The sequence below is a fragment of the Otolemur garnettii genome, unplaced genomic scaffold, assembly GCF_000181295.1.
Source record: "Otolemur garnettii isolate 467f Iridium unplaced genomic scaffold, OtoGar3 scaffold00043, whole genome shotgun sequence".
NCBI classification, from domain to species: domain Eukaryota; kingdom Metazoa; phylum Chordata; class Mammalia; order Primates; family Galagidae; genus Otolemur; species Otolemur garnettii.
In genome coordinates, this window is record NW_003852438.1 from 5,777,216 (window position 1) to 5,799,402 (window position 22,187).

The 22,187-nt window shown below is 40.8% G+C and overlaps 1 protein-coding gene across 1 annotated transcript in view; it reads left to right on the forward strand.

The window, feature by feature from the left end:
* Positions 1-22,187, forward strand: part of SLC4A8 (solute carrier family 4 member 8) — a 99,935-nt gene that overhangs the window by 76,739 nt on the left and 1,009 nt on the right. Inside the window, exons 17-24 of the mRNA XM_003790391.1 lie at positions 3,937-4,050; positions 6,541-6,702; positions 7,475-7,726; positions 10,781-10,849; positions 12,711-12,884; positions 14,823-14,960; positions 19,360-19,451; positions 21,124-21,219. Coding sequence (XP_003790439.1) covers positions 3,937-4,050; positions 6,541-6,702; positions 7,475-7,726; positions 10,781-10,849; positions 12,711-12,884; positions 14,823-14,960; positions 19,360-19,451; positions 21,124-21,219 — 1,097 coding nt within the window. The remainder of the gene's footprint in view (positions 1-3,936; positions 4,051-6,540; positions 6,703-7,474; positions 7,727-10,780; positions 10,850-12,710; positions 12,885-14,822; positions 14,961-19,359; positions 19,452-21,123; positions 21,220-22,187) is intronic.

The window sequence follows — 22,187 nt, forward strand, 5'->3', positions numbered from 1 at the left end:
GTGACAGAGCAGAAGGTGGTATGCCATGGGGGATCCTAGTAGAGTGTGCTTCCTGCTTTGTCTCATCTGATATTTTCTTCAATTTGGGAATAAATGAGATTGGCAGAAGGTGGGAGCTCATGCTACAGTGACTCTCTACTAAAGTGTGCCCAGTGGAGTCACCTGGTAATGCTGACTTGGATGTCCTAAAGCAGTCCCACTCTGTTACTCGAGCCACTGATTCCTGTGGAAATTCCTATGCTAAGCAAAAAATAGCTGAGCATTGTGGCAGGCACCTGTAGTCCCAGCTACTCAGGAGGCTGAGGCAAGAGAATCACCTAAGCCCAGGATTTGGAGGTTGCTGTGAGCTGTGCCATAGCACTCTACAGAGGGTGATAAAGTGAGACTCTGTCTCTAAAAAAAAAAAAGAAAGGTGGAGAAGGATACTATGTGTATAATAAAATTTTATAAATAGAATTTTGGAAAATCAATGGCATCAAATCAGTATTTTAAGATTATAAGCTATGAATTATTTAATTTCATTAAGTAAAAAAAAGAAACTTAACTCTTTTGATGCCTAAACACATATGATAGTTCACTATGGCTGCCTGCCTTTTTTGGGTGTTTTTTTCTGTTTTGTTTGTTTGTTTGTTTTGTTTTGTTTTGAGACAGTCTTGCTCTGTCACCTAGGCTAGAGTGCAGTGGCCTCTTCATAGCTCACAGCAACCCCAAACTCTTAAGCTCAAGGTATCCTGCTGCCTCAGCTTCCTGAATAGCTGGGACTACAGGCATATACCACCCTGCCTAGCTAGGGCTAATTTTTTTATTTTTAAATTTTTTTTGTAGAGAGATTCTTGTGTTGCTCAGGCTAGTCTTGAATTCGTGGCCCCAAGCAGTCCTCCCAAGTGTGGGCATTATAGGCATGAGCTGCCACATCTGGCCCTATTATCCCATTTTTTTTTCCACTCTTGAATCTCACAACTTTCCAGTCCATGCCTCCATCCTCCTCAAAAAACAAATCCATTCACAACACCCACCTACAAAAGACTCAGAGCCACCTTCAGCTAAATCTGTAACATTTATAGAATATTTAAAAATTCAAATTTCAGCTACAGCTATGAACCCTAAATAAGTGCTGAAAAAATTGTCTGTCACAGAAAGGATGTTTTTTATTATCTTGTAGGTATCTTCTGCGGGGAGATAGCCAAGCACAGGGGCAGAGCCGGGGGAAGAGGAGAGATAAAATGTGTCTCTGTCCTTTACTTTAGGTCAAAAATTCCAAGTTACAGAACAAGCTTCTGCACCCTTAAGCTGATTTGTAGATCATTGCTATAGTGTCATGCAGATTTTGCACTCAGAAAGTCACCCTGAAAGAGTTTGCACTGCATTCTCTAGGCCTGTGGTAGTCAACAGCCACATATTGTAATTGACCACTTGAAATTTGACTTGTCCAAATTGGGATTATGCTGTACACATAAAACATACACCAGATCTTGAAGGGTTGGTACCTAAAAATAATATAAAGGATTTTATCAATATTTTATATTGATTGTATGCTGAAATGATAATATTTTTGATACATTGATTTAATAAATATTAATAATTTAATAAATATTGTTAAAATTATCTCACCTAGTTTTTCTTTTTAAAATGCGGCAACTAAGGATTTTAAACTTAGACATGTGGCTTAACATTGCACCTCTATGGGACAGTGGTATGCTAGACTCCATGGCGTGTGGTGGGCAGTGAGATCCCATTGGTGGGAGAAGGAATTCTGTGGAGCATCTGAACAAACAGAAGCAACATAGGTATTTTCTCTGGAATCAGGAGCCCTGTGAGGCAACAGAACACTTCCAGAACGTACAGGATTTTTCTGCCTAAGAACCAATGCATATTTAAGACCCTATTTAAAAAACAAATGCAAATGAACCCCAAACTGCCTATCTTCAGCATTGCCTGGGAGCTTCTACCTTTGTTCTTATTTTTCTAGAATCTTCCAGATGCCAAGGATATTAGCCATATGAGGGTATTGGGAATATATGTTTCATTTCAGGCAACGTTCTCTTTTGGTTTCTCTTCCTCAGATATTGTTTAGTCTGTTCAAAGACAGGTAAATCATGCTGCCTTTGACATACTGCTTCTCCTGGCCTGGGCAAAGGCCGAGCCTGTTGCCTGTACCCACCTGCCTGGCAGGTTTCGATTTTGGCTCCTGAAAGAGGTTGCACTGATTCTATGTTGCACCAGTCACGGTTGTTATTGAAACTATATGAAATGTTCTGGGAGAGTATTTGCCTGTGATGGAAAGAGAGAGAGATAATTTATTGCTTGTTTTAAATAAACAGCTACATTTACACATACAGAAAGGAAGGCAGGCAGGATGGAAGCTCAAATCTGGAGGAGATGCTGGTTTTTCTGTGAGGCTTCAATCAGGCACATTTACAATACAGGACATGTGAATGGGTGGGGGACTCAGATGATCAGCTATTTACTGTACACATGTACATGACGGAAATACGTTCTCAGACTTCAGTGAGCCTGCGCAATAGTTTGGGGAGGCACATGTTAAATAAGTTATGGGTCTCTATTTCCTGTCTGGACGAATAGTTAACAAGTGGCAACTGGGTGCTGACTACTTGGTCAGGCTTGGGTTAAGTGCTATGGGGGTTGCAAAAGAAGTTCAAAAATTGGTATCTGTCATCACATAGGCAGGGGAAACTCATGAAACGACCAGGCGCCATAAGGAACAATAGTAAATAGTTGGATGCCAACCTGGGGTGTAAGTGCCATAGAAGCTCAGAGAGCAGGGTCCCTGGGCCCCAGGATGTCAATGGTGGGTAGAGGGGTGGTGAACATTCAGAGAATTTATATAACATGCAGAGAAGAACTGAAACAAACAAAAAAGAAACATGAGGAGGAGCTGGAAATCTTAGGCTTTAAAGCATAGTCAGGGTAAAGTACCAGTGATATTCCAGGTGATTAAGACACACTATCTTTATTGCTCTGTCTCTGTTAGAAGTCAGACTAAGGCAGGCACACGTCATGAAGTGGGACAGTCCACCTAGGGCAGGTGCTAAATTGGACAGGAATCCCCAACAAATGGAGATAAGAGCTACAGAGAAATAAAAGAGGAAAGAGTACAGGAAGTAGTGGGGTGGTGGCCACTTTCAAGTAGGATCATCAGAGAAGATCTCATGGAGAAGGTGATATCTGATTACCCGGAGGAAATGCATCTCAGTAGAGGGATGAGCAAGTACAAACAACCAGAGGCGGGAGTGAACCTGACAGCTTAAGAAAACGGTAAGGAGGTCTGGTCTGCGTGGCTGGAACAGAGTGAGCAAGCAGCAGGGCAGTAGGATCTGGGCCCGGAAAGCCAAGGCTGCCAGTTGTGACCCAGAAGGCTTTTGGGGTTTTTAACTCAGTAAAACCAGAAGCCATTTCAGGGTTTGGTAGAGGACTGACATGATCCAACTTAAGTTTTATATGAGAAAGTTGTAGAGGGCAAAGGCAGGAGCAAGTTAAGAGGCTGCTGTAGGTACCCAAACAAGAGCTGCTGGTGACTTCAATCAGATGGGAGCAGTGGAGGCGGTGAGAAGTGCTCAGATTCTGCAGGTGCTCTGACGGCAGAGCCAGCAGGACTTGCGGATAGATTGGATGTTGGTACGAGGGAGAAGTGGAGTTGATACCACCGCTGAGATTTTGGCTAGTGCTAGGGATCTTGGCTAAAGCGTAATTTTGGCTAGTGCTAGGGACCTTGGAGTTAAAATGTAATTCCAAGTGATCAGAACTAGAGCCTGAACCAATGTGGGTGTGTTAATACGTTCCTGTTGTTTAAATATGCTCGTACTAGTACAACTGCAGAATGAAAGCATTCTAATGAGGATTTTAAAACTTTTTACAATACTAAATTCTTTTCTACTGTCTTAAACCTACTAAAATACTTTTCTTTCTCAATGCTAGGTACGCTCCATGGTGAGCGACTTTGCTGTTTTCCTCACTATCTTCACAATGGTGATTATTGATTTTTTGATTGGAGTCCCATCACCAAAGCTTCAGGTTCCCAGTGTGTTCAAGGTAAAGAGATCTCAGGGTTCTTGGTCCATTCATGTAGTTTCATAGAATCTGATCCCAAGTTGATTTCAAAGGCCTTCCACATCCTAATCATAAGATGAGTCGTACTATCCCCTAAATCCAAACCCGCTCTTCACACCTTGCTGTTCAGAAAAGCGAACTCTTCAGACTTAGCTAAGTTCAAGTCAGAAAAGTCAGAGAACAGAGAAACTAAGGTTGTTGAATGAATGAAAAGTATTATTTATTATCATTAATACCACTTATTGTCTTTAATATGTCAACATTTAAAACAATAGAATATGCACATTTACATAAATGTATGCCAGATACTGGGGAAACATGGGTCCAGGAACAAGTCTTATCACAGCACTTTCTCTGAGTATCCACTCTCTAGGGGCACTAGGAAGGGCAGAAAAGGGAAGGGACTCCACCCTCCCCTGAATGATCCTGCCCTGTAGAAGGAGAATGGAACTAAGAGGGACCTCATCGGGAGCCTTAGACCCTTGCTGGAATAATCATGACATCATTTCAACCCTACCATACTGTTTGTTTCTATAACTCTCATAGTATTTTTCAAAAAACCTATACACAAAGTGAAACAGATGGTTAATACCTGAGAACTTTAAATCTGTTTCAGTTTGGGGACTAATTGAGTAACAGGTAGAAGAGCTGTGCGCAATTCCATAGATCCCTGTAGGGGGGAAAGGAGAGAAAACCTGGGCATACTCAGTGTCTTGAGAAGAATTATGAAATAAGATGGGAGAGGTGCGGAAAAAGCAGGCAGGAACGAGGTAATCCCTGACTCGTAAATGCCCCCACGCAGCAGGCCTTTTCTTCTCTTTCTCTTTTCTGTCTCCGTAAAGTAAGCCTATTAAAAGTATCTTTTTCCATGATGTCTAAGAAATTTAAGTTTTGTTCAATTTGTTGAAATTCCACTAGTTAGAAATTAATGAATTAACAAACATCCCCTTATAATACCCCTCAGAGAATATGGCATTCTCACCTGTGTGAATAAGCACAGTCAGCTCTCTCTCTAAATTTTCACGCTACTTCATGAAGTAGCAACGAAAATAATTTAGTTGGGGGTCACAACATGAGGAACTGTATTAAAGGGTCGTGGCATTAGGAAGGTTGAGAACCTCTACTCTAAAACCTAACTGAGATCAGCCCCGAAGGAGGAAAGGATTTTATGGAAAATAGGTACTTGGAAAGCATTAGGCAGTCCTTGTCAAGGTTCCCTGGAGGGTAGGTTTAAGATAGTCAGGAAGCACCGAATTTCTGGAACATCTGGCAAAAGGCCTCTGGGAAATAGGAGAGAGATGAGAAATGGGAAAATGTCAGAGAAAATATTGCTCTTGGCGGGCTCCACTTTCAGGAGACAGAGAGGGAGTCTTCTTCCTTCTTCCCTTCCCTGTTAGGTCACTTGGCTCCCAGCTGCCAAGACTCAATCTAAAGGCTAGTACTATTACTAAGGTCTATAATATCTTTAAGGGTTTAACAACTTTTGGTATTGGTCTAAGAACTTAACTACCACTTAGAACATTGTTACTAAAGAAACACAGAGTCTGCAAACTTCTAGAAGCTAACTCATTCATAATTTGGAACTTGGTAGTGTTATTGAAGAGGCTTTGAGTCCTAGAGTCATTACTAATAGGGACCCAAATGCTTCAGATATAACAGTCTTTGCTCTTTGTTCATTGAATTTGGGGTCAAGTCTGGGTCAGTTTGTATCCCTGGCCTTCTGTCCTTCAATACCACTTGCCAAAAAAGGTAAGCTTGTCTTCTCCAGAGTATACTGGGTAGGGACAGGGGAAAGTGGGTTGAGGATCTAGAAGAGTTTAGGTATATCATGAACATCCCAATAATATTTATAAATAGTTGTTTTACAGGTGCATTGAAGAGGGTCCTAGGTCAAACAAATGTCCAAGTTCAGCAGTTCTGGGCTCCATCTCAAGTCTCTGATGCCTGGGCCTTTGATTTGCTGCTGATGAGAGAGGGCTCCTGGAATGATCCACTCCAAGCCCAAGAGATTACATGCAGCTGGCTTCAGTTTGCTTTGTTTGTGCTGTAGACACACATTACATGGCTTCTGGAGAGAAGTAGTAAGGAAGATAATCTGAGTTATTTATATTTGTCTTTGAAAGTCATTAAATTTTTTTGACAAAAGATTTAGTTGTTCATTATATTTTACTTGGGCTAATGTTGAGATAAAGTTGCTTTCTCTCTGTACAGGGACTTAGAGAGTAAGTGAAAGTGCAGGATTAATGAGTATTCCACAGAAAGTTGATAATTGAGGATTGGCTATTTCAAAGGAGATTTGGGAGAAGGTCATAGATTTCCTAAGGCGCTGCTGTATTTTGAACTTTTTTTTTTAAAAAAATGATTCTTGTTCAAGAGTAAAAAGAAATGTAGATAGTATGATCCAGTTTGATCTGTTTATGACTATGTTTAATTTAAAATATAAAAAATAATTCCTTGTTTTCTTTCTCTTAGCCAACAAGAGATGATCGAGGGTGGATTATTAATCCCATTGGCCCCAATCCCTGGTGGACTGTGATAGCTGCAATTATCCCTGCTCTTCTCTGCACCATCTTGATATTCATGGACCAACAGATCACAGCTGTCATCATTAACAGGAAGGAACATAAGCTCAAGGTAAGAAGAGGTTCTGACCTAGAAGACTGCTATGGCAACCTGTTATACATTTTGATTTTAGGGTAAGCCCATCTAGATGAGGAACTATAGAACCTGGGTTAAAAACAGTCATAGAAGGGGATCATAAGAGGTTTCCATTCCCTCCATTAATAGCAAAGATTGATTTGGAAATGAGACTAGAGTAGAGCATGGTGGTATGATGTGAAAGAAGCTTGGACTCCATTACTGTCCTCTCAAACCTATAGGCAGGTGTACAGGTGGCCTGGTGGCCCCTATCGCTATATGCTCTGCGTTAGGCAACTGTACAGCTTGTCTTCCTGAGGTTCAGATCAGAGCCTCAGCCACTATTTCCTAGAGGCAGGTATTCTCCAACTGGTGTGTGTCCCTTGCTAGGATTTCCCAAAACTTTGAGCCCAAGGACCCCAGGGAGGTAACAGAGGGGGCAACATTAAAATCTGGGGTTGTGTTATAGGAATTCAATAAGGACATTATCTCCAATTCCTGTAGTGTCTACCATCTAGAATGGTCACAGTGTGGCTTGGTCTCTGGGGAAGAATGGATCTTTGAATTTATGAGACTTGAAGTAAGCTAACACTTTTCTTTTTCTTATTTCCTCCAAACCAAGAGGGGTTAGAAGACTTTTCTGTGATCTCTGGACCCCTTCCTTCTTACCAATATACCCTTTCATACTTTGGACCTGAGAGCCTTAGCTCACTATTCTATGTTCCACTATGGCTAATCTAAGGGTAACAGAGACTCTGTTTCTCCACAGAAAGGCTGTGGCTACCACCTGGACCTACTGATGGTGGCTATCATGCTGGGTGTCTGCTCCATCATGGGCCTACCCTGGTTTGTGGCTGCAACTGTCCTATCTATTACACATGTGAACAGCCTCAAGCTGGAATCTGAGTGCTCTGCTCCTGGAGAACAACCCAAGTTCTTAGGCATCCGAGAACAGAGAGTGACAGGCCTTATGATTTTTGTGCTGATGGGATGCTCAGTTTTTATGACAGCTATCTTAAAGGTAACATTCATTCTCTTGTTAAGGCAAATATTGAATGCCTGATTTGTGCCAGGAATTGTGCTAGGTGCTGGGAATATAGTGGCGTCAAACTGATGCATGTACAAATCCCTACCCTAAAAGAGCAGGGTAAGATAGATATTAAGGGGTTAAAAAATTGGTTAAGAAAATAAATATGATAATTACAGAATGTGGTAAGTAATATAAAGGAAATATATAATGTTCTCTCTGCTACAGAGAGTAAAGGGGGTTCCATTTTGTTTAGGGTAGTCAAAGAAGGCCTTGTTGAGGAGATGACACTGAAGATGAGGTAGAGCCAGCCATGCCACAGATGGTGGAGACAGCCTGGAGGGAGGAGAGAAAAGCAGCCTGGTCAGGCCCCGAGGAGGGAAAGAGTGATATGTGTTCTAGGAAATATCAGGGCTACGTGGTCAGAGATGTAAATCAAGGAAGAGCACAGTGAGATGAGATGGAAGAGGCAGGAGGGGCTTGTTGACACTGGCAAGGGTCACCTTTGAAGGATTTTAACAGGAGAGGGACAGTTAGTATTTTCAAAGGATCACTCTGGTTGATGTCTAGAGAATAAGTTTTTAGGGGTGGGGAAGAACAGAAGCAGAGAGACCAATGAGGCTTACAGGTGAGAGATGATGGTGGCTTGGGTAAGGAAAGTGGTCGCAGGGACAGATAAAAGGGCATGGCTTCTTGGAGGCAGAGCCCAAGGTCTTGCTGGTTGACTAGTTGTGGAATGGGGAAATGAGGAAATACAGTTGTGAGGAAAATACAAAATTCAAAGAAGCTTTCAGGTTTCTGACTTTACCATCTGGTGGAGAGCGATGGCATTTATAAATACATAGAAGGCTGTATGATTTTGTGAGAGTGGGGCTGTAATCAGATTTCGAGTGAGATGTCTGGGAGTCATCTGAATGAGGAGGCTTGAGGAGGGTTCTGGACTAAAATATAAATTTGAGAGTCAGGAGCACAAGGGGCGTGTTGGAAGCCCAGGAAGTAGATGAAATGACTCAGGGAGAAGGGTAGGTATGAAAAAGAAGAGGGACCAAGGACAAAAGCAGGCTTTAGGGCAGAGCAGGAGATGCAGGAGTCTCAGGAGGAGCTGCCAGAGAGGTGGGGGGAACCAGGAGGGTGTGGTGCCAGGGAAGCCCAACAAGGGGAGCGTTTCAAGAAGGAGGGATTGGCTACAAGCTGCTAGAAAGACGAAGACCAGCGAGTTTATCACCAGGGACACCTAACTTGGCAAGAGCAGATTCAGCAGACTGCTTTACCTTCTGCAGGCTTTACATGATTTAGAAGTAGAAGCAAAAGCAGAAGCTGACAATGATAAATATCATTTTGTTCTGAAATGAAATGATTACGTATGTTAGTTAAATCACAGGCCACAAATCTCACCGCTGTCTGGCTCTTCCTCCTTCATGGAGATGGACAGGCAGGCAGACAGACAGATAACCCTCTCCCCCCCAAACACACACACTTCATTTACAGAAATGATGCCTTTTAAATCTGCTGTAATCACATAATCATCTCCTGAAGGATTTGGTGTATTTTAACATGTACTAAAGAAATTTCCACAGACCTGAGGGCAGGGGTAGGGAGCTATGTAATCAGGGAATTCAGTGGAACTGTAGGGCAGAAGTCCAGTTGCAGGTAGCTGGAGAGTGAGCAGGGGCTGAGGCCGTAGGAGTACATGTGTAGACAAGTTTTTCAAGAGGTTTCTCAGAGAAGTGGAACAAAAAGGGCAGTGGCTAGTGTCAGAGATAGGGCTAAAAGAGGGCTTTTCTTTTTTTTTGAAAGGTGGAAGATACCTTGAACATGAGAAAAAAAAATCTGTAGGTGTAAGGCTTGCATCCAGCCAAATAGGGTGAAAAGGAAATCTCGCTGGCTGGACTGCCAGGCCCCCACCGTGCTAGAGCCTGGTCTCCCTCGCCTCCTTTCTCCCTCTTTTAGCAGATCTTCAACCGTGCCAACCTGTACTGCAGCTGCTCTTCACGGGTGAGAATTGAGAGGGGTGGTAAAGATTTCTGAACCACTCATCCTTGCCACCCACCTGTCCTCATGCCCCCTACCTCCTTCTACTCACTGCCCCAGCCCAACTCCTTCTCCCACCCCTTGTCTAGGTGCAATCTGGAGGGTCCCAAAGTGTGCTGCTCCTCCGAGAATATAATGAAGGCATGATGGGGGCTGTCACCTGGCCTTCCTATAAGTGTCTCAGGAGGATTCTTCAGGACACCTTTTAATAGTTCTATAAACAAGGTTATCACTGAATTAGGATAGCTAGTCACTCTAGAGCTGTAGCAACATAGAATCCAATAGGGGGATTTTTTTAATTTTGAGAGGAATTATGTTGGGGAATGTTCTTTGGGCCTAGAATGAAAGCAAGTCAAATTTAGTTTTGGCTCTGAGATTTTCCTTGCTTTGGTTCTAGAGACTCCATTTCCATACCTCAGAGTTGCTCTGAAGATGCTGGGAGTGTGAAAGGAAAGTCATATTCAAATGCTGAGTACACATTCAAGTGCAATATAATAATATTAGTATTTCTCCCCAAGTAATTTCCTCTGTGATAAGATACCTCTCCACTCTTACCCTCAAGTCTCTGCTCAGTACAAAAATAAAGGAAACTTTTTTAGTCTATAGTAAAATACCCTAAATCCCTAAAGAGATAATTGTGTGATCCTAGAAGATTTAAAAGGTGTCACTTCCTTTAAGGAAGGGTTTGTTTGTGTGTGTCTGTGTCTGTCTGTCTTCCCATCCCCATGGAGCAGGAATGGCCAGCCAGGGGTGATATATGAGGCTTATGATTTAGCTCACATTTCACCCCACTTCGGAACAAAATGATTTTTATCATTGTCAGTTTCTGCTTTTGCTTTTTCTTATAGATATGTAAAGGCAGCTTTAATATGATGTCTTTTTATATGAAAGACATCATATAAAATGATGCTTATAGTGACTTTATTTCATTCTCAGAGATTTAGAGTTCAGGAGTTTAGTCTTGAGTGTGCTGTGATACCAGATTTAACTTCTGGTCTTTCTGCCCTTTGTCTCCAGTTTATTCCAATGCCAGTACTCTATGGAGTTTTCCTCTACATGGGAGTTTCTTCACTACAGGGAATCCAGGTATTGTATGTTTCAGGTAGGGCAGTGTCTTCTAACAGTGAGTTCACCTGTCCTGTCCAGGACAGGTCATTCCCCAACGGAAGCTGTGGGGTAAACCCCCACAAAAATTAAGTGAAATGTGCTCTTTTAATTCCAGAAACTGAGCGAAAAGACTTGTGAGTATTATTTGCTCTTGTTGAAGCCCTAAGCGACCTGGGAAAACATGGTGGGGGCCTGCAGGCCAGGCGTAAAACCCTCCTACAGGGAACCCCAACTGTGCAGTCAAGTCAGCCTGTTAGATAAGGGTTGAAATGGCCCAGCTGTGCAGAGGACATGACTCAAAGGTTGATGTGAGTGAAAAGAAAAAACTTCATCTTAAGGATGTTGAGTAAAATACTCCATCGTAACTGCAGGGTCTCCAAAACCATAAGAAAACAGTCATGAAGCCAGTTTCTCAGAAATTTAATTGAGTACATAGAAGTGAAAGGTTTTCCTCCTCTGTTTATCCTAACCTTTAACTTTAACAATAGAAGTCAGATAATGTATTGTTCTTTTAGGTCTTCCAAGAGGAATAGCCTGAGGCTAGCTTAGGATGGTTGTCTTACTTTCCCGGACTTTCTTTCTTTAGGCTAATCTTATGATGGCTATCTCACTTTCCGGGACTTTCTTTCTTTTCTATAGTTTAAGATAAGAAATGAGGATGTTAGGATTATTGATCAATGTGGTGTACGTGACTAGCTCCCAATAAAGGGGAGTGGAAAATAAAGACATTTTGCTACATGCCACCTAAGAGTGTGTAGTCGTTTCTTGCTTTTAAAGAATTCTAGGAGTGAGCTTGCACCCTCGGCCAAGCCGTCCTTCTCTCCCCGCAAGAGAGAACATCACCTAACAGAAGCACCACCAGCTCCTGAGAAATTATGTCCCATTCTTTCCAGTTAGGCTATTTTAGAAATTTCTTTGGATATGGGGCAAACTACAGTCTTGTTGGCAGAAGAGTACAGAGACTTCAGGGTGGCCTGGCATGATGTCATGGGTCCAGTTGTTCATTAATTATGCAACGGACAGTTTGGCACACATTGAACACTAGGGACTTTGCCAGGCTTTCTCACATGGACAGCTCTGGGTTAACGCCAGGCTGAAGAGTGAGAGAAGGGAGTTTAATTCTGGGAGCACACTGGCGGAGGAAACTGGGGAGTAGTGGGAGTTGCCCCAGATAAGCAGATGTCACTTCCTGTTATACTCTGCCTTTTCCTGCCTACCAATTCATTCCTCTGAGTCTTTCAAACAGAGAAAATCAGGAGCTTGTCATCAACAACTTGGGCACCCCAGGTCATAAAATAACTTACGCTGATTCTTCTGTGTTAGTACTGAATATCCAAAGGCCATTCTTAGGTACTAAGTTCTAGTGTGACTTGGGCAGGTTATTTAATCTCTGGCTCTCTGTTTTCCATTTTATGAGGATGATCATATTTTCTATATCCATAATGTTATGAGGTCTCGTTTTATCATTTCCCTATAAATAATAAATAGCGCCAAACCCCTCAAAGAACAAGGAAGAGAGTTCGTTTTGATAATAAGTGAAAAGATGCAGTTAGCTTATTTCGTTTTCAACACTCCTCAAGAGAGAGCTCTTTTGGGAATCACAGTGTTAAACAGGAGAAACATTTGAACCTAGAATTAGAAAAGACAGATTCAGATCTTGACTCTGCCACTTACCAACATTGACCAAAGTACCTGTTCTTTCTGAGACTCAGTTTTCATTTCTGTCTAGTGGAAACAGTGTACCTCTCAGAGAAGGTGACACCAGAGACATGCATAGGTCTAACATGGCTTCTGGTCCAGAGAAGCCGCCTGAAAATAAATGTCAGCTATTTCCTTTCAGTTCTTTGATCGTCTGAAGCTCTTTGGGATGCCTGCAAAGCACCAGCCAGATTTTATCTACCTTCGGCACGTGCCACTGCGCAAAGTGCACCTGTTCACCCTCATCCAGCTGACCTGCCTTGTCTTACTCTGGGTCATCAAGGCGTCTCCAGCTGCCATTGTTTTCCCAATGATGGTGAGGTTTTGTTTTCTTATATATATGTATGTATAAATTATTATTGTTATTTTTAATTTTAGAAATTGTGGTAAAATATAAAATTTACCATTTTAACCATTTTTAAAGGTATAGTTCATTGACACTAAATATATTCACATTATTGTAGAACCATAACTACCATCCATCTTTACCACAATTTTTAAGCTTTTTTCATCTTACAAAACTGAAATTCTATACACCCATTACACATTCCCAATTCTCCCCTTCCCCTAGCACCTGGCAGCCATCATTCTGCCTTCTGTCTCTGTGAATTTGATTATTCTAAGTACCTCTTGCAATTGGAATCATATCGTATTTGTCCTTTTGTGACTGCCTTATTCACTTAGCATAATGTCTTCCAGGTTAATACGTATTGCAGAATATGTCACAATTTCCTTCCTTCCTCGAGGCTGAATAATATTTCACTGCACATATCACATTTTGTGTATTCATTCCCCTGTCCATGGGCACTTGAGTTGGAGTCACCTTTTGGCCTTTGTAAATAATGCTGCTGCAGATATGGGTGTAAAAATAACTGATGGTGTCCCTGCTTTTAATTCTTTTGGTTATATACTAAGAGTGAAATTGCGGGATTATATGGTAATTCTATTTTTAATTTTTTTCTTTAATCCCCTAGATCCACACCTCCTGGTGGTTTTGCAATTTTGTTAGAACATATATAAGGCTCTGCATTTTTGTGTTATGTTCAGAGGTTGAGCATTTCGTTTAAGAACCAGAAAATTCCTGGGAACTCTTGGAAGGAATCCTATTAATTTTGTATTTATTAGCAAAGTAGTCAATAAAATTAGATAGAAATGTGGTTGAATATAAAAAGGCTAATTTGCCTCATTCCTTGTCTAGCTGGTGAACACCAGTCAACCCAGGCAGGTCATTCTTGGTTATTATTGGTTCCCTTTTGGCTAAAATGGCTTTTGTGGGAAGAAAGTGTAGCAGGGGCTGGGTGCAGTGACTCGCAGCTGTAATCTCCGCACTCTGGGAGGCCGAGGTGGTGGATTACTTGAGGTCAGGCGTTCAAGACCAGCCTGAGCAAGAACAAGACCTAGACCCTGTCTCTACTAAAAATAGCCAGGTGTTGTGGTAGCCTCCTATAGTCTCAGCTACTTGGGAGGCTGAGACAAGAGGATCTCTTAAGCACAAGAGTTTGAGGTTGCTGTGAGCTGTGATACAACGGCCCTTTACCCAGGGTGACAGAGTGAGACTCTTTCTCAAGAAAAAAAAAAAGAGAGTGAGTTGAGCAGCAGTTGAGACTTGCTGTACCTATCCTATCTCCACTGGGGAAATCAGCTGTCAGATTTTAGCAAGTCACTTCTCTCTAGTTTCCTCATCTATAAAGTGTCAGACCAGGCCAGAGGGCAGAGACAAAACCCACTAGAAATGTACCATGTGGGCATAAAGCAAGAATGTGGGCAGTGGAGAAGATATAGGCAAAGCATCTGGGAACAAAGCTAGTGCCCCAGGGTCTCACCAACCACTGACCAGGAGGCAGGCTCAGGCTGGGTGTGGCTGGTTCCACCAGGGCTGAGTGCCAGGAGACTCCACCAACTGCTGCCCCAGTCAGCTGCAGACCAGGGGTTTCTCTTTTCAATGAGGGAATTAAATTAGTTGCTCTAAGTAGCAGAGTTGTTATAATGATAGTTAAAATATTGTGTGTAAAACACTTACCTGGCACAAAGAGAGTATTCAATAAATGACAACTATCCTGTATTATGATTAGTATGAGTTTTATTTTTACCTGTTAGGTTTGAATTTACAAAGTGCATTTGCTAGCAATGTCATAGTCTGCTGTGAAAATAAGACTGCTTTTAACTTTAGGAAGGAAAGTAGTTCCTTTAACTCTTTCTCGCTCTCTTTCTTTCCTTTTCTTTCTTTATTTTTCTTTCTTTTTTTTTTCTTCAGGTTTTAGCCTTGGTCTTTGTCAGGAAAGTCATGGATCTCTGCTTCTCTAAGCGAGAGCTGAGCTGGTTAGATGATCTCATGCCAGAAAGCAAAAAGAAGAAGTTGGATGATGCCAAAAAGAAGGCCAAGGAGGAGGAGGTCAGAGTTCTTGTACTAACTGTATGCTTTGGGGCCTCAAATTATAGGTCACAGGAACACATGAAAAGTCAGCATGTCTAGAATCCCAAGGGTTATGTTTAGGAGCTGGGAAGATTATCCCAAAGATGTTCTCAGCCAAGAATGGATTAAGGATTCTTGCTCCAGTCCTTCGGGTTTGGATTTGATAATCAGTTGTTTCTAACTTTGTTTTGTCTACAGTCTACTCACCAGGTTCACACCTAGAATGTAAATGTAGACTCTACTGTCATTATCAGATCCAATGGTTCCAGTTCTTCCAAAAGGTCTAATTTAACAAGTATATAGGACCCACTATTTTCTAAAGCATTTGTTATGGATCTAATTCCAGATGATGCTATAGTTAGCACCATGCAAAGATAACTTGGGGAGGACTTTCTGTCCTTCTTCATTTCCCTTAGCACTCTGCACCTTGTCATCTACAGAATGGAGCCTCTGTAAATGGCCTATACCTGCAAAGAAGAATGCATAGCAACATGAAAGTGCCAGGCTGAGGTGTGAGCGAGCTGAGAAGTGTTTCCTTCGAATGCTTTTTAATTAATTAATTTTGAAATTTTAGAATATTACAAGGATACAAACGTTTAGTTACATAGATTGCTTTTGTGCAGTTTCCCCTCACCAAGATAGCATGCATTATACCTGTGAGTTGTGAATTTACCAAATACATTTTAAAAGGATTTTTCCCGTAATATCTTGAATTAAAAAAATGTACTAGTAAATAAGCTTTAATAATTATAAATATAAAAGCAATAGAAGAAAATTGTAAAGGGAATATTGATGGAATTCATGACATAAAATGTGAAGTTTTCAGATTCACAAAACTCTATAAATAAAATTTAAAAATAATATGAACTAATATTGAAAGACCCTCAAGGCTCCCCTCAAGAGAAAAAGTGAGCTGTACAAAGGGCAAAGTGCAGTACAGTGTATGTGAGAGGGAAAAGTCCAACATAAAACTACACTGCAGAGTTTCAATAGGCGTGTGCCTATGTGAAAAGTGCACAGGGAAAGGTCCAGAACGATGATGGGCACCAAGGGGGACCCGCTTTTGTGGCAAAAGGGGACTTTGATTTTATCTGCCATGTTCTGGCTTTTTCATAAGGAAAATATAGGCATGTGTTTATTAAATAATTAAAGTAATCTAAAATAAATTTATCTTTTCTATAAAAAAATGACAGGTCAAGACTTGTATTCATACCCTTACTATTCAAGTAACTCTTCCAAATTAATAAGAATAATAATGGAATAAAAATGAGCAAAGGAAATGGATAATTTATAAAAGAAGAAATACAAATGGCTGATTACCTTATGACAAAAAATTCATTCTCGCTAAAAATCAAAGAAATGGAAATTTAAAGAAAGACAGTGCATCATTCACTTAATCAAATTGGCAGAGATTTTTAAAATGATGAAAAGAACCAGTGTTGACAAGATTGTAATCAACATGGTCTTCTCATATACTAAAAATGTGAGTGTAAGTTACATAAGTCTCTTTAGAGAACAGTTTAATTGTAGAGTCTTGAAAATGTATATGTCCTTTGGCGCAGCAACTCTAATATTTAAATTACTGAAAGATATAATCAGCCATGTGGGCCAAATATTTAAATTATGGTGTTATGAAAAACAACAACTATACAAAGGAAAATTATAATAGAATATTATGTAACAGTTTGAAAATCAAAGTTAAAGAATACTTAATGATATGTGGACATGTTTCTGCCACTTTATATGAAAAACATGGAGAATATAAAATGGAACATATGGTAAGAATCTCCACTTTACTAAAAAATTTCCATATACACATATTATTAATACATATATGTATACAAATATACACACGTATACACACATTAGAAAAAAAATGAAAGAAAATAGACCAAAATAATTATTGTGGTTCTCTATGTCTTTCTGGTAAGATTATACTTTAATTAATTATCTTCCTTCCTTAGTATTTACTGAATGTTTGCTCTGTTCTCACTGTTCCAGACACAGTAGTATACAGGACAGAGTTCCTGACCACATGGAGCTTCCATTCTCGCGGGGAGACATTATAAACAAGCAAACAAGTATATATTTGTTTACTTGATTATAGTGCTATAATTTTACATATATTTGTATAATTTTATATATATGTGAAATTTTAGGTAGTGATATGTTTTAAGAAAGTGACAGGTGGTTAGGGATGACTCCTTTGAGGAGACATCTCAGCAGACACCTGAATAAAGTAAGGGGCAAATTCTGAGAATATCTGGGAGTGAGAACATTCCAGGCTGGGGTATGGACAGTGCAAAGGTCTTGAAGCGGGGATGAGCTTGGTTTGTTTGAGGAACACCAAGAAAGCCAGTGAGGCTGGAAGGGTCAGAGTGGTGGCCATGAGACTAGAGAGGAGGCGGTGGCCACAGTTGAGTCTAGAGGTGCTGCCGGCCGAGGCTAAGGTAGAGGTGCTGAAAGTGGCAGAATTAGAGCCGACAGGTGGTTTCGCTAATGGATGGAGGGCATAGGTGGGAGAGGAATCAAGGACGACTCATAGATTTTGGGACTGAACAATGAGATGAATGGCTGGGCTATTTATTCAGATGAGAAAGACCCACAGAACAGCAGGTTTGGTAGAAAATCAAGAGATCTCTTTTGGATGTTAAGTTTGAGGTCGCTGTAGACATTATACTCCTCATTTTCCACAATTTCTGAAGTAAGCATTATTTATTAATACATGTGTTCTTCTATAAAATGATTTAGAAAGCTAAATGAAATAAAAGAAAAAGATAAAGACTTGACATCAAAATTTTACCTCCTCAACATCCAACATTTATGTTCAGTTCTTTATGCTCTTTTCAAATCCTTAATATAGTTCTCATATAACTGTAATAATTGCGTATTTATTATCTATATCTGTATCTATATATACAGGGTAGACATGAAGTTCATGTGCAATTTAAAATAGTTTAACATATGGCTTGGCACCAGCACAGTGGTTATGGCACCAGCCACATACACCGAGGCTAGCAGGTTTGAACCCAACCTGGGCCAGCTAAACAACAATGACAATTACAACTACAACAAAAGGAATAGCCCAGCACTGTGGCAGGCACCTGTAGTCCCAGCTACTTGGGAGGCTGAGGCAAGAGAATCGCTTAAGCCCAAGAGTTTGAGGTTGCTGTGAGCTGTGATGCCATGGCACCCTACCGAGGGCAACATAGTGAGACTCTGTCTCAAAAAAACATAGTTTACCATAGTAAATTGTACACAAACTTCATGTCTACCCTGTAATATGTGTATATATATTCTATTTTGTTTCTTCAACTTGATCTCATAAGACAATTTCATATTTCTGTGTATCTATATAATCATATTTATTGTATTAATGGATGGATAATGTTCTATAGTATCATTTTCTCAAAATTAATTTAAACATTTTTCCTTTGTTTAAATTTTTAGTTTTAAGTTTTATCATTACTTAGACTACTTTAAACATCTTTGTACATATATGCTTATTCCCTGTAATTATTTTCTTTAAGTTAGTGGGGTTATTTTTTAAGAAAACATTTTCTTACAGATTATTTCAAACACTCAAAAGTAGAAAGGACAGTCAGTAGTCATATTTCCTCAATTGCCTTTGTATTATTTTTAGTAATTTATGTATTTGAATTAGCATTCAAAGAAGGACTATCTATTACAATTGATTGATATCCTTCTTAAATCATTTTAAGGGTTCCCTTCACGTTTTGTTTTTTTTTAAATAGTCTCCCTGTCACCTGGGTAGAATGCTGTGGCACCACAGCTGACAGCAGCCAACTGATTCTCTTGCCGCAGCCTTCTGAGTAGCTGGAACTACAGGGCTCCAGGCACACCACTCAGCTAGTTTCTTCTAATAGTAGAGATGAAGTCTTGCTCTTGCTCAGGCTGGTCTCGAGTTCCTGAGCTCAAGCAATCCACCTGCCTTACCCTCCCAAAGTGCTAGGATTACAGGTGTGAGCCACCGCACCCAGCCCACATTTTTTTTATAATTGAAGAATCTGGTTTTGGACCTCTAAGGCTTTCCACCATTTGGATTTTGCAAAATGTATCCCTTGGTGTCATTTAACATGTTCTTCTGTCCTCTGTATTTCCAGTACATTGGTCATTAGATCTAGGTTTACTTGGATTCACGTTCTTTCCCCTCCCCCCCCATAGTATTCCACAGATACATATATCTGGTTGTATCTCATTTTGTGAAGAGTTAAATCTGTGAAAGAACCTAATTATATCCTTTTATAATAAATGAGAAAGGAAATTAGGTAGGAATCATGGTGGTAGGAAGAACAGGCTGCTGAAGACTAATGATCTTACATAGTCTAACATATAATAATGTTTCCTTTTCTTCTAGGAGGCTGAGAAAATGTTAGAAATGGGGGGAGACAAGTTCCCCTTAGAGAGCAGGAAGTTACTAAGTAGTCCTGGAAAGAACAACAGTTTCAGGTAAACCTCCAAACCTCTGCTCACATGGAGGAGTTTACTGTTTGGATTATTCTATAAACGTTCTGGCTTTGTAGTGGAGGTTGTGCCAGGGTTGTGCCGGAAGGTTTCTTCCTGTGCTCTCAGTTAACCTGTACGATAGCTCTCCAAATGAGTCCCACTGTCCCCATTGTACACATGAGGAAACTGGCTACTAGGGTTTTAGGTAAGTTGCCCATGGTTACAATGCTGCTAACTAGAAAGATTAAAATTCAAACCCGGATCTGTCTATTCTTCAAACCAGTGCTCCTGCCTTTCTTTGCCACCTTCTAACAATGAGTAGGATGTGGTCTTTATTCCCAGAGTTCTCAGCCCTGAGAGCATGCAATTCCCATGGGATGGGCCGAGACAGTTCAGGAGAGCCTGGCTTTGGCATCTGTAAACCCTGGGGTTCAAGGGGGAGCTGAACTGGGATCTGAAAGTTTCTTACTTCTGCCCGTGACTTTAGCCTCTTTTTCTATATAACCTATTGCTCACCACAGACCACAGGAAGCTGAACCAGCCCATCTCTGGTTTTGCTCCTGCCGTCTTGTGTCTGCTCTGGGAGAGCCATGTGCAGGCTGACAAAACACAGAGGTTGCAGGTGGGGGGCTGGGTAATCTAGATCCAGAAGAATTCATTGCTCAGTAATTGAGCTGGTTATGGTTTACACAGCAGGAGAAATTGAGAAAGTCTTTTTATTTGGTCCTTAATAAATTTTCTACAAGTTGTTATAGAAGGAGTCATAGGCTCTGAATTATCTGGTGGCAAAGTAGGAACAGGACACTGCGTCCTCTGTTGGCATTTTAGGAGATAATCCGACTCGCAGAAAACTTCAGAGTACTCTGGGCTCTAGGAGACCAAGGACCAGGTTCAAAGACTTGATTCTGACTTACTATTATTTGACCTTGGATAGTAACTAATTCCTGTAAACTCTGGTATCTGCGCCTTCAAGAAGAAAATATTAATAATCTCTGTTGTGGCTCGGCGCCTGTAGCATAGTGGTTATGGCGCCAGTCACATTCACCAAGGGTGGGTTCAAACCCAGTCAAGGCCAGCTAAACAACTGCAACAAAAAAATAGCCAGGCATTGTGGCGGGTGCTTGTAATCCCAGCTACTTGGGAGGCTGAGGCAAGAGAATGGCTTGAGCCCAAGAGTCTGAGGTTGCTGTGAGCTATGACACCATGACACTCTACCAAGGGTGACATTGTGAGAATGTGTCTCCAAAAAAAAAAAAAACATCTCTGTTGCTGTAGTAGGTAAGATAGCATATTCCTTTGTGAACTATAAATGGAAGAGATTTGGCCATGTAAATGGGTAAATGGTGAAGAATGCCCGGTACACAGCAAGCGCTCGGTGAGCAGTAGCTCCAGACACCACACTGTTGGCGTCATAGTCATCACGTCTCCAGTGTGGCCCTTTGGTGGAGTGGACAGTTGTGGAGACCACATGGGCCACCTTGTCTCTTCCCATTCTGACCTCAGTGGCTGCAGAAGAATGACTAGACTCCAGCTGGTTCCCAGAGTTCCTGAGACCTGCTGGCTGGGCTCCCTCAGACCCACTCTGTCCCCTTCTGCTAGGGTTGTGGTCACTGTAGACCAAGACATGTATTTTACTTGTCTGTCTGATATTCACTGTCCTAAGCATTGATTTCAGATGTGACCCCTCTGAGATTAATATATCTGATGAAATGCCCAAAACCACGGTCTGGAAAGCTCTCAGTATGAATTCTGGAAATACAAAGGAAAAGAGGTAAAGGGATTTACAGTTGCTTATTTTTATTTATTCCTGGCTTTTGAAAATGGCAATGCCGTTGAAGGCAAAAATTTATTTTAGTTGTGAAGTTGAATTTATCTAATAAGTAGCACTTCTAGGACTGCTACTAACCCCACAGTAGTAGCCACAAGACAAAAGTAAAAATGTTTTCTAAATATTTGAACAGATGGGCTGTTTTGAGCAGTCTGTTTACACAGGTCCAAAGTCAGGATAGAATTATTTTGGGATTTAAATTTGCTTTACCTATTTAGTTCTCTTAATTGTTCTCATTTCAAAATCTAAAGGGCATCTCTTGGTTATTGCAACCCACAAACTGGAAAATTGCTAAATATCCAGATAGTGTTGATAGTATTGATACATTCTTTAACTTCTTCCATAATGAGAACAAGTAAAGATTTTGAAACATTAAATAATAACTGTTTTCTTACTTTAGAAACTAAATTCTATATATCATTTGCTAATGGCATAGATCAATTTTAATCAGATTAATGAAGAAAATGGAAGGACTTAAGGCATCTTTGCCTGCATTGAGGTAGGCCATGTACCCAAATTACTCAAATAATTCAGTCCAAACACCATCTAAGTTTAAGTAGCCAAATAACTGAAGGAAAAAATCTGAGGCTGTCATTCTTTTCTGGTTCAAGAAAACTAGAAATCAGGAGACCTGGTCTTGCTCTCCATTCCGTGTATAACTTGACAGAGCACTGTTTCTGGCTTTCAGTTTGCTCAGCAGTGAAATGGGAATAATAAGGACTAAATTGCTTACCCCTGAGACTGCTCTGAGGAGAAACTGAGGCAGTGGGTGGGAGTGATGGTTTATTTCTTCATCGAATGGGTTAAAATAAATCTGTGCTGAAAGTGAGTGAAATATAGAATCCTGTTTCCTTCAGAGGAAAATCCAGGCAGCTGTCGAAATGTATAACTCACATGGTTATTTTTAGTTG